This window comes from Perissodus microlepis, chromosome 15 (assembly GCF_051167445.1).
Source record: "Perissodus microlepis isolate ML-2025 ecotype Zambia chromosome 15, ASM5116744v1, whole genome shotgun sequence".
Lineage (NCBI taxonomy): Eukaryota > Metazoa > Chordata > Actinopteri > Cichliformes > Cichlidae > Perissodus > Perissodus microlepis.
The window spans coordinates 23,192,660-23,204,984 of record NC_140475.1 but is presented as its reverse complement, the minus strand read 5'-3'; the positions used below and the strand labels follow the sequence as shown (position 1 = coordinate 23,204,984).

The 12,325-nt window shown below is 43.6% G+C and overlaps 2 protein-coding genes across 2 annotated transcripts in view; both read left to right on the top strand.

Moving 5' to 3' along the window:
• cfap61 (cilia and flagella associated protein 61) overlaps positions 1-3,684 on the top strand; it is a 51,596-nt gene extending 47,912 nt beyond the window's left edge. Inside the window, exons 23-24 of the mRNA XM_084952756.1 lie at positions 707-794; positions 1,558-3,684. Of these exons, the coding sequence (XP_084808882.1) occupies positions 707-794; positions 1,558-1,683 (214 nt within the window). The 3' untranslated portion in view covers positions 1,684-3,684. The remainder of the gene's footprint in view (positions 1-706; positions 795-1,557) is intronic.
• A 136-nt stretch (positions 3,685-3,820) lies between these two features.
• insm1a (insulinoma-associated 1a) lies at positions 3,821-7,176 on the top strand. Its single transcript, XM_084952758.1, has one exon. It carries the CDS (start codon positions 4,724-4,726, stop codon positions 6,062-6,064), a length of 1,341 nt encoding a protein of 446 aa, XP_084808884.1. The 5' UTR covers positions 3,821-4,723; the 3' UTR covers positions 6,065-7,176.
• The last annotated feature ends 5,149 nt before the right edge of the window (positions 7,177-12,325 follow it).

Genomic DNA, 12,325 nt, shown 5'->3' with positions numbered 1-12,325 from the left:
ACCGATCACTTCAACACACGAGGAAGATTCGGGCCTCCGCTGCCTTTGTCCCCTCACTTTGTGTGTGTGTGTTTGTTGGCATGACTTTCCAGTGAGTAGGTATTTGTCAAGCAGTGGGTGACCTGCTTCTGAGGTTTCAACACAAATGACCCCCAGACATGGAGGGCTATTGTCCCCCCACCACCACCACCTCCTAATCTGTTTATGCAGCTCCCCAATCTGTCTTTGTGGTCGGTCCAGGACGAGACAAAGCTGGAGCCTCGCAACCACAGAGGCCGATTCCCCATCACGCTGCTCAGTCAGCTGACTCGTAAAGTCATTGTGGAGGCTGACGGAGCATCAGGAGCCGTTAAGATAATTGATTGACCGTGTGGCGGCTGAGGCTTATTCAGCCGACACACTTAGGGAAGCTTCTGGAAGTGTGCGTGTGTGTGTGTTTTTATTTCAAAGCTTCACTGAGCTTTTATGTAAACAGTCGGTTCACACAAAGAAAGTTTCCAGTGGTGGAAATTAACCTCTACATTATAGTAGTAATGTAGAGGTAGATGCAGGGCAATGGAATCAGATTCTGATTTAAGCTTCTGACATAATCTAGATTTGAAACAGTTGTTATTGTCAATGTTATAACTCGGGTGCACCCTTTTCCCTTAAAACCTCTGGTTGTTGGTACTGAACCAAAGCACTGATGTAAAGGTTTTCTCTCCAGTTTCTTCACTCAGAGCAGCTGTTTGGCCGTTTTCCACGACAGATTCTCCGATTTAGAGCAGGAGCTTCAGCAGACCCTCAAACTCAAGGTTGGTGCTCCACTTCTCATCTCCTACATCACACTTACGCCCCTCTGAGGGTTAAACTGTATTGGTTACGATGCGCGGTTAAAGCTTTGCACGTGGCCTTTGTGAAGGTGAGGAATTTTGAGACTGAGGCAGAAACTTCCACGTCCTGCTGCCCTGCTGGCTGAAATCAGATTGTTATTGCTGTCCATGTGAAACAGTCGTTCATGTTTTCCTGCAAATTTCCAGAGTGAAGCGTGTTTTAAACTTCTTAAAGTTCTGTGTGGTAACATCAGGGATGTTTTCTCTATTGAAACGTTCATCCAGTGTTTTGGTCAGAGCTCGGGTGAGTCTTTCTTTCTTTTGTCTGAATAAAATCATTAAGATCTGCTCTTCAGTCACTCCTGATCATCCAGCAGTCAGAGCGAGCTTGTGCTTTTGCTGTTGTTACACTGAAACCCCGGAAAGACATCCCAGATGTCCTCAGACAGATTGTAGTGTCTTTTTTAGGAACCTGTTTATTTTATTTTAGTGTAAAATACTTTGATTTTAAATGTGCTGTAGAAATAAAAATTTAGTGAATGAAGCATTACGTACTCGGTTGGATGGAGTCAGTTACATGTCTCCTCACATCAGTTCTCCACAGCGATCACACTTTCAGCGCGAGCTTAGAGTTCTCCGGCACACTTTGAGTCGGGCACCGATCAGAACCTGCTGGTCTGTGGAAAAAAAGAAGCTCTCACAGTGCAGTGATGAGATTTTACTCTCCACCTGTGTGTCTCTGCAGGACCTCTGCCCTCCGGACCAATTGAAAGACGAGAACAGTCGAGCGGCTCTGAGGAGCAGTGCTGTGAAGTATCTGAGTTACAACCGAAACCTGCTGCCCATGTTCGCCTGCCCAGGCCAGCTCTGACCTCACGCCTGTTAAAATACTAAAACAAATCAGACTCTGTTTGAGGTGTGGTAACTGGTTTATATTGTGTATGTGTCACTGGATACCTCCAATCATTTGAGCTGGCTCAGGAACGCTGTGGAGACACTGTGTCTGCTATGTGTAAATATATTATTATATCAGATCTTTAGAGTCCTGGAGAAATTTTTAAAATCAGCAGCTCAGCACAAAAACACAGTCAGGAGTCACATGACATTTTTTAGTCCTGTTCAGAGAAAGCAAACAGACAGTCAGCGTCTCCAAACTGGATTACTCACACCAAAACACTGATTAACACTACTGATTTGTTTTCCATCAAATGGTTAAAAAATATGTGTTTTCTTAGATTGCTTTGATTAATCAATATAATCCAAAATTTTTCCATCAAATAAATGTTATTTTAATTGTTTTCAGAGATAGAGAGAGAGAGTGGTCTAATCCAGTAAAACTTTCTTTGTGTAAGAGTTCTGGCTAACTTTTAATGCTTTTACCATTAAATTAATGCTTGCGTTCATTTTTCTTGTGTGGACATCTGATAATTTCCTTTTTAATCCTTAAGATCTCTCATTAATCAGAGTGTTAGCGTTGTTTTGCACCAGATGAGAACGAGAGTCTGGCATACTTTTACATTCCTGTTTTGTTTTGTTTTTTCTTCTATACAATGTGCCAACTGTAAGTGTGACTCTGCAGGAGTGTGACCAATCACAGGGCCCTATAGATGCTGCACATGAAAGTGGATGTGTGGCTTTTTGGAAGGAGGAGGAGGGAAAAGGAGGAGGGCGTCACTCTACAGCTGTATGCTAATGAGGCTGAGCTGAAGCCTGTCGGGAAAATAACACACACACACACACACACACACTCCAACACTCACACACACACTCACTAACGCACACACAGAACATATGCCTGAACCCGCAAGCTGAGAAAACAGCACGCTGCTTGTGTGGAAATATGAAGTCAGATTGTAGGACATGAAACGCTGAGTGACTTTAAGTGTCAGCTTCACTGCGTGGATATCACAATGCGCTGTCCGTGGTAATAAACACACACTGTACACGGCGCTCAATGAGAGTTTTGCAGTGTTTGTATAGATGTTAGTTCATTTTGTGCGCTGACCTGTTACTGCTAAACAATTATCCACCTGCACTCCCTGTTATCATGAAATGAGCATTATGGGTGAAATAACCTATAAATAAAGTTTAACTATAATTTTTTTTAACACAGCTCACACTGGATAAAAAATCTCACTTTTAAAAGATGTGAGCTTTTTTTTTTTATCAGAAAATCGAGGCTTTTTTAAAACATTTGGAGGCATGTGCCTGCTTCTACCCGAGGAACATTTAAAAATTAAAAACGATAACATCTGATTTAAGAAAGTTCTCGAAACACGTGGATTTTAAAGGGACACACATTGAAACTGGTTATTTTGAATGTTGTTTTAGGAAAATGTGGGTTTAAATATTCGTAAGAGACAGACTGGCGGATAAGATGTAGATTTTATCATAAAAAAAGACCAGAACACAAGAAACGACCCGTGTCCGCGTGTTTATTGAATGCTCTCAGTTTGGACACGCCAACAGTCAAAATTTGAAATGGGTTAGTGAAAAAACTTTCCGGACATCTCTCTCACATCTTCATTTTACGCCAGAATCTTGCACCTGTCAAACGTGTCCTCGAGCCCTGCACCGACAGACAAGGGATGATGGGAGCATCATCCCTCACGGTGCAGGACAGACTCACATCCGACTGACCGGGTCAGACTGGACCTGCGAGGTTTGATGTGGTTTAACGGCCAGATAATCTCGCTTTGCCCCATTTGGAGACAGAAAAAGCGCGCTGATTACGCGCAGCACGCGCCGACAGTATCTAGGATCCAGATTGCTTTTTTTGTGCCGGGGGGGGGGGGGGGGTAGACCCCCACTTCTTCTTCATCTTCCATTTTTTTCAACTGTGCAATTTCCTTTTCAATCAGGACGGGTCTACAGCTTGCACAAGCGCGACCATTGTGATGCAAAGCAGGACACCCTCCGCTCGCCATTAATTATGTATGCGTAAAATGACGGATTCATATGTCCGGAGTTAACTGTCACGCCAGCGCACATGCTGCAGGGTCACGGTGGTTTCAAATCTGTCCCTATTATTGTGGATGTTTAGTTATTTGTCCGCTGAGGTCGAATTTCAGCTCGCTTTCGTGTGCGTAAAAGCCGGACTGCAGATCTGATCTCGGGGAAGTTTGTTTCCCCGGAAGTCTTTGAGTGTCTTAAACATTCTGAAGGTTTGGAATGGAAGCAGTTAAAGTCTGGAGCTGCTTTCACTGACATTTGCTTAAAATGATGTTGAGCATTCGTACTTTTATTTCCCTATTATGCGCATTTTAGCCCTTTGAAGTTTCTTCTTCTACCTTCCATTTTTCTGTATTGTTATTTTGGGCCGTTATGTGGACGGATATGCCCCCTTTGTGGCCAAACCAGAGACCCCACCACCCCCAGAAAGAGACACATAAAGCCGAGGCACGTGTAGATTTCTATACAAACTCATCAGACCGTAAAAGCAGGAGACTCCTGGCGTGTGCCCGGGTCGAGACGAGGAGGAGGGAGAGATAGAGAGAGAGAGAGAGAGTGTGTGTGTGTGCGTGTGTGTGTGGTGGGGGGAAATACAATAAAACCCTGAGGTACATCTGCTTTGCAATCTGCAAATCCGCCCTCCTCCTCCTAGCTTCCATCAGCCTCTCCATCCTCCCACACCCACTCCCCAAATCCACAGGGGACCTCGGCTCCTTCTGATTGGTCGGGGATGAGGCAACGAGGGGGGGACGGGAACAATGTCATCATGTCGCCTTAAAAAGAGTGCAGCTATGTTGTGGTGAAAGGACCTCGGGAGGAGAACACGGGATCAATAGCAGGAGGAAACAAACAAACAGAGAGAAAAAAGACGCATCAGATGGTTTGATTTTGTGCGCGAGCGGCTGAAAGTGGTTTTCTTCTTCCCGCAGCGTCCAAAGTGCCTTCAGCTCCCCGCAAACATGCCCAGAGGATTCCTGGTAAAAAGGAACAAGAAAACCAACCCGGTGTCCTACCGGGTTCGCTCCGAGGACGAAGAAACGGACCAAACGGCGGCTGATGCTCCGCCGCTGCTGCCGCCCTCCTCCTCCTCTTCAGCGCATCTCGTCTCCATCCCGGTGCGCGCACGGACGCCTACGCCCACCTGCGGGGCGGCGGCTACGGCTCCGGAGCCGGATGCTAAGCCCGTGCAGTTCGGGAACCCGGAGGCGGTGTATCAGGCTCTGTACAGCCCCACCCGCCCCGTCAGCCACGAGCACGACCGCTCCTACTCCGAGGCCCGCTTCAGCCTCGGCTCGCCGGTTTCCGCGGAGTCTTTCCCCACACCGGCAGCCATCACTGCCCTGGATCACCTCTTCGCCCCGGTGGACCTGAAGATCGGCTCCAGCAACAGCAGCCGCCCCGAGAGCAGCTCTTCATCCGCTGGGACGCTCCCCGCCGCTGCAACCGGCGGCTCCAAGCGCTGCGCCAACGACGCCGAGCGCAAAGGCAAGCCGCCGTCCAAGAAAACCAAAGCCATCCGCAAACTGCACTTTGAGGATGATGTCACTACGTCTCCGGTTCTCGGGCTGAAGATTAAAGAGGCGCCGGTGGACCAGAAACCTCCCCGAGCGCCACCGGCCGGAGGAGACCACGTCCCGCTGGGGGAGTTTGTGTGCCAGCTATGCCGGGAGGCGTACGCAGACCCGTTCGCTTTGGCGCAGCACAAATGCTCCAGGATAGTCCGGGTTGAGTATCGGTGTCCCGAGTGTGACAAGGTGTTCAGCTGCCCGGCCAACCTCGCCTCTCATCGGCGCTGGCACAAACCGAAGCCGCAAAATACGCCGAGCGACAAGGTGTCCGCGTCGAAGACGGCCTCGGATGAAGCAAAGGATTCTAGTGACAGGGACACACCCAGCCCCGAGCCGTCCGAGTCCGGTTCAGAGGACGGACTGTACGACTGCAGTCAGTGCGGGAAGAGGTTTAAGCGCCAAGCCTACCTGCGGAAACACCTGGCGTCGCAGCACGGGTCCCCAAAAGCGGCGGAGGAGGAGGACGCGGCGGGCTGCGAGCAGAGCGCGGCGCCGCTCAACCTGAGCGCCTCCTGCTGCCACCTGTGCCCCGTGTGTGGGGAGAACTTCACCAGCAGAGGCAGCCAGGAGCGGCACATCCGCCTGCTGCATTCCTCACAGGTGTACTCGTGCAAATACTGCCCCGCAGTGTTCTACAGCTCACCGGGACTCACGAGGCACATCAACAAATGCCACCCGTCCGAGAACCGGCAGGTGATCCTGCTGCAGATGCCGCTCCGCCCCGCCTGCTGATCCCGGACTGTGGACTGGCACACACCGGGAATCAGAGTCCACCCGCGTGTTTCTTTTTGTTTTTAGGAGGATTTCAGAGTTCCACTGAAAAAAAAAACATCTGTACCCTAAAGCACACTTCCTTAAACTGAGTAAGACACGTGAAAAATTTGCTTATTTGTGTCTTTTCGAGTAAAAATTATCTTCAAATAATTCACATTTTCTGTGGAAAACAGAGAGCCAAGCATGCCCTCACATATCCACTCACACACAGCTTGCAAGGTTTCAGTGCCTTGCTCGAGGACACTTCAGCAACCTCTGGGTGTGTGTGTGTGTGTGTGTGTTTGACTCCTCCTGGCCTGTAACCCGCACCCACGCCCACCCCAACATCACTTAAAATGATCCTCAAAGCTCTTTAAAAAAAAAAAACGTTAGACTGTTAATTTATTTTTCTAGCATCTCTGCACAAGTGCTATTAGCTCCTAGACCTAAGAGAGGAGATGACCTGTAGGATATAAAGCAGACTTCGCAGGCCTGAACAGACCTTATCTCATCACTCTGATTAGCTTTAACATAGCTCGTGGATCTGTGGATCAGTAGCTGTTGACTGAAAACAAAAGAGAGTAAAACTAGTGTAGCCGGTAATGCCTTTGGATTAGAGACTCCTGCTGTAAAACTGCCTTAAACTGACCTGATTGTTTTTATTTATCACTGGCTGAGCATATGATGATAATTATTTTCTACAAAGCCTTCTGTATTACCAGTATACAGTATATCTAATCTTTTTTCTATTTATTTATGTATTTATTAAATTATTTGTGTAAGTTACTGCTTTGTGTGGTCGAACCTGTGATCTGTCGCTGTGTTTTTTCATCATGTAGCCAAATCCTTTTTATTTCCTTTGACTTATGTGAGGGCGGCGTGTTCATGTGGCATTATAGCAATCAATGAGCCGCTCCTGAAGACAAACCGAATGCAATCATGTTTTAATTTATTATTATGATGATGATTATTTATTTTGGTTTTGTTGTAACCCTTAGCTCTTATACTGCTTTGGATGTTTCTGCAGTAATTTGCTAAATGTCCAAATAAATAAAAAAAAATAAAAAATAAAGACCAAACTGAGAAACAGCTTTCTTTGCCTTCTTGTGTGTTTTCTGCAGGTAACAGCTTGATTTACACCTCAAGTTGTGGCTTCTTGAAGAAAATGAAACCAAAATCCGTCCAGCTTATCTCCTTAAATGATGGTTCAAGTGTCTCCTCTTCAGTTACATGCCAAATAATTGAATTCAAAGGGTTTAAACAAGCAAAAACAAGGAAAAATGATAAGTTTCCATTAAAGTAAATTCAAATCTTTACATTTTAGAGACCAGGATCAGTGGTTTTGAGATGATTTAAGATGATTTTTCTAAACACGTAAATCAGAAAAAATCTTTCAAAAACAGTTGTACAATAACAACATCACTGCTATCACGTCACCTGTGACCTCTTTAGGTTTTGGTTGTAGTTTTTAAGAAACTGGAAGATCAGAGCTTTCAAATAACTGTTTTGTGCATTTTGGTCTTAAAGGTCTTCTGTCCAAGATGACTGAAAAGACTTGATGTTGACCTTAATTTAATCCCAGGCAGGTTATTGATAACTTCATGGATGTTAAGTGGCTATTTTACAGGTATTATGATTTCACTTGTGCTGTGTTTAGTTCAACGAGGGACGACTCACACAGGGACAGCACACAGCTTGGTTGGTAAAATCCCATCTGAGCCCCCGAAACTATGGACTTCTGCTTTAACTGAAAGTGAAACCAAAGGAAAAGTCACGCCTGCAAGAACATGCCTTTACATTTCCGTCTGACTCTAACTGGGACCATAATCTGCAAAGTGAATGCCATATTGGATTCAGTAAAACTTAAAACTACCAGATGAGACCATAAACTCACTGAGAAGTTTTTCTCTAAGGTCACAGATTAAGGAGCTGAAAACTGTTTTCTCACGCAACCAGATGTCTTTTTTGTCATTCTGTTTGAAACAATGAAGGGTTAAAGAATCGCTGCACATAACATTACGTACTGAAAGCTTTTTGCTCATTTTACAGCACAAAACAGCACATTTTGACATTTTTAATTCTCTTTACTTCTACTGTGCAATAAAATCAAACATATTTACAGCTATGTTTAGTTCCAATAACACCATATCCATATGGAAGTCAGAGGTCTGAATAACTCACTCACATTCTCACCTGGTGTGCTCATGTGTTCTGGGTTGGTACTTAGCTCTGACTTAAAAAAAAATCCTGTGAACACTCCTGGTACTTGGCTGATGAATTGCACTTACATTTTACAGTATTTTTGCAGTATTATTACAGTGCACTGACAATATAATACTATACAACAGTAAGAAAGCAGTAGATTAGAGTAGAACGACTGTAAAATAACAGTTTAATCTCCTGTAATTTGAACGTTACATTTCTTACAGTTTGTTTTATTACCGTTTAAAGGAAATGTTTTACTCCACTAGATTAGTTTTAGTTTCTTATATAAAAAAAATCTTAATTATTTGTATATAATTTTATAGATTAAACTACCGAAAAGTATATAAGCCAGTCAGATGAGCTCCTGCTCAAAAAGTCAACATCTGCACTGTATCCACCCAAAAACACAGACATCAGCTTAATTTGTGAAAACGTAACTACATTTTTTGGATTTTTACACTTCATTAAAATCTTCCACCCCTGCAGGTTCAATTCAGTCTTCAGGGTCATTCATCAAACGTCACTACGACCCTGAAACCAGAAGCTGGATTAACCCCCCAAAGGGGTGTGTGTGCCCCTGTGAACCCCAACTGTACATGACATTATTTCCACAGATACCAAAAGCACACTAATCAACACTCAAAAGCTGAAATAATCAGCAATCAGGCAATTAAATTAGAGAAACCTCACTGAAAAACTGTTTTACAGGGGAAAAAAATGCCTGCAAACCGTTTCCTGGATGGAAACATTTAATACTTCTGCATTCTTTAATAATAATATTAAACTCTGACTTCAGGAATGTGTTTACTCAGATATAATGTACATTTTCTTATAACCAGTTAACGCTCACTCCAGCACCTGGAAAAATCTTCTTTATTGGACTTCAAAAATTAAAAAGCAACATGTGGCACATAGTAATTGAAAGCGTATGTTTCTTCTGTGGCTCAATTATCAGTATATACATTTGCAGAATTTAAGGGTAAAGTGCAAGATTTTTGTCTCTACAAGCATTATGGCTCTCATTCGTTCTACTGGGCAGTTATGTTTAATCCTCTGCAGCAGGGTGTCGAGCACGTGGAGAGAAACAGAGCAGTGGCAGCCCGCCCGTCGTTGTGACTCAGGTATTTCCTGGTTTCCTCAGGAACTTAACTCTTCCACTCTGTTGCTGCTTTGTGCAAAAGCCCACGTCTACCTGCTTCTCTATTTATAATATTTAAGAATCCAGATGAACAAGAGAGAGGTAAAATTAGACACACCCAAAGATGCATCTTAAATTTGAACAATATTCAACTAGCAGTGGATCTCCTCGCAGCCAGACATGCCCAAAACCCCTCACCTGGAGGATCTCAGGAGGCCTCGAGATCTAAGACGCCTCATCCCCCTTATCTGGCTCCTCTCAATGTTGAGGACTAGCAGCTCTGTGCTCCTCACCCTACCTCTAACAGAGAGCCTGGACAGGAAGCTAGTTTCTGCTGCTTGTACACACGATCTCACTCCTTCAGTCACTGCCTGCAGCTCGCGGTCATCACCGACCGCTGTAACGTTGTTCGTTTGGTGAATTGACCAGCTTCTCTTTTAGGCTTCTCTCTCTTTATCACAAAAGACCAGTACAGGTTGGTAAGACATGTCTCGCATTTGAACAATACTTTTTTGCAGGACAAGGTTCCCCAGGTTTTCTGTGCATTCATTCCTTCAAACGATCACAGAAAGGAAATGTGTAAAGACAGAAAACAAAGGCTTCATCTGGGCTGAAGAGAGCTGTGATTTTGAGGCATTTCTCCTTAAAAATGATTCATTAACGCTTCCAAGCTGAATACAGACCAGATGATGTATTTTTACAAGCATCAGTCTCAATTATGAATCACCTGAAAGCACAAAGCCTCTTGATTGCTGTTCACTGTCTTCACTGTAAGAGCCCAACGAACAAACTGCTCCCAAGCTTCTGGTCTTTGTTAGTAAGAAATAGGGGATGAATGATCAGGGTTAAACAATAATTCACTTATCACAGTGGTGCACATTGATTTTCTGTCAATTGACACGTCAGTTAATCTTTCTGTACCGGTTTCTTTGTGAACGTCTGGGGAAATAATAAAAAGGGGGTCACGAGGGGCCCTAGAAGAAATCTTTGCCCCTCAGGAGGTAAATCCGGCCATGAGTGGAAAGAAGAAAATTGATTTAAGAACTACAACAGAGCAAAGATTTACTTTTCATTATGCTCAGTTTATATGGCATTCATGTGGACAGAAAGGTCTGATTACAGGACAGTGTCAGAGGTGAAAGGTCAGAGGTCAGCTGCAGGGCAACACACACAAAACATTTCTGCATGTGAAAGACATTCCTGCAGTTCCACTCCTCCTCCTCCCGCTCCAACTCTTTCTTCTCTTTCACGCGGTGTGAAAGGCGGACGTACAGCTGCTCACCGTCCTGTTTTCTTGGTCACGTGTCACCAAACAGCCTTTACGCCGCCGTACGGAGACCAAACCTGCACGCATGCCGGGTCTCTGTGTCGCTTACAATTATCGTACAGCAGCTAACCTTGATCTATGTGTTTTTATCGATTATTATTTTATTATGTGACAGTTTGAGGTTTGTCAATAGACTGTAGATAAAAGATGGATATACCCACCACTTGGATTTGAGCTTTTTAGCCATTACAATTTTGGTTTTGCTGAAGCCAGAAGTGTCTAAAGAAAATTATTCTGGGCCTTCATAAACATGAAATGATTATTTTGAACTGAAATATATCGAATCAAAGTGTTTTGTTTTTTTTATCTAAAAGGAAAATGTGTTTGGTGTAAACTGAAAAGTAAATATCCAGATTGCACAGAATTTTACATGGTGCTTTTGTAACAAAAAGAAAAATTGGCATGTAATAGTCGGGGCATAAATACTTTTTGGAGTGTGGTGTGTTGAATAAATTAATAATAATAGTGCACTCTAATTCTTGATATGAAGGCTTTTGAATTATTTGAAGGCTTTTTACTTTACTTTCACTTACAAATGAACACTGCTTCAGCACCTCTCAGTATTCATTTGTCTCATCACGTGGGGATGTCTTTGGAGATGTTCAATTTAAAGGACTTCTTCTCAATGTTGGCATTAAAATTGTGCCAGAGCACCTTTTGATCCTGGAAATAGCAGCTGAAGCATGACATGAGATCAAAAACGGGCACAAAGGACTAAAAACATTACATAAAGATTAAAAGCATAGATAAAATCCATGAAGGTTTGTTTTATTATTTGTATGTATTTTAAGCCATAAGAACCCTCACCGCACTCTTATAAACCACATTATAATTCTGTTATTATTTGTTTAGGCCAGCAAATGCTTATTTTACCCACAAAAATAATTAAAATTTAAAAAAAAAAATACCTATAGGCCGCTGAAACTATATAAAAAGAAGTGTTTGCAGCTCTAGCCCAGAAGGACTGAAAACAGCCAAAAACGACCACACGGAGACTAAATATGAACAAGCTATAAAAAAGACACTAAACAACAAAAAACAATAGTGACAAAATAACCAAAAAAGAGCCACAAAGACATTCAAACCACACAAAAATTGCTAGAATATAAACGGCAGCAGAGACCCAAAGAGAAAGCAAATAACCTCAAATGAAATCACAAAGAGATTCAATATAAATCTGTGCCATCCACGCACTTCATGTAGTAACGTCAGGAGCTTTAAGTGTAATTTGAGATAAACCCAGCAGTTTAAACAGAAAAATGGACACACAACATCCAGAACAAGAAGCAAACAGACCAGAAAAAGACAGAAGCAGATAAAAAGAGTTGCAATATGAACACAAATAGATGGAAACGAAAGGTGAAGTGAGGCATGACGACTGCAAAGCTACTCGCAGTCCCACAGTCCCAGACGTGCAGAGGATTTGTGTCTGCTGTAGTTCAGTGTCCAGTTCTTCTGTGTAACGGCCTCACGGACAGACAGGACAGATTAATGAAGCCCGACTCTGTTAAACACCAAAATGAAACACCTCGTCTTTCATCTGCATTTCTGGAAAAGTGCTGAGAATTTT

Coding starts and splice junctions, on each gene's coding strand:
- insm1a (XM_084952758.1), top strand. CDS start 4,724: ATGCCCAGAGGATTCCTGGTAAAAAGGAACAAGAAAACCAACCCGGTG.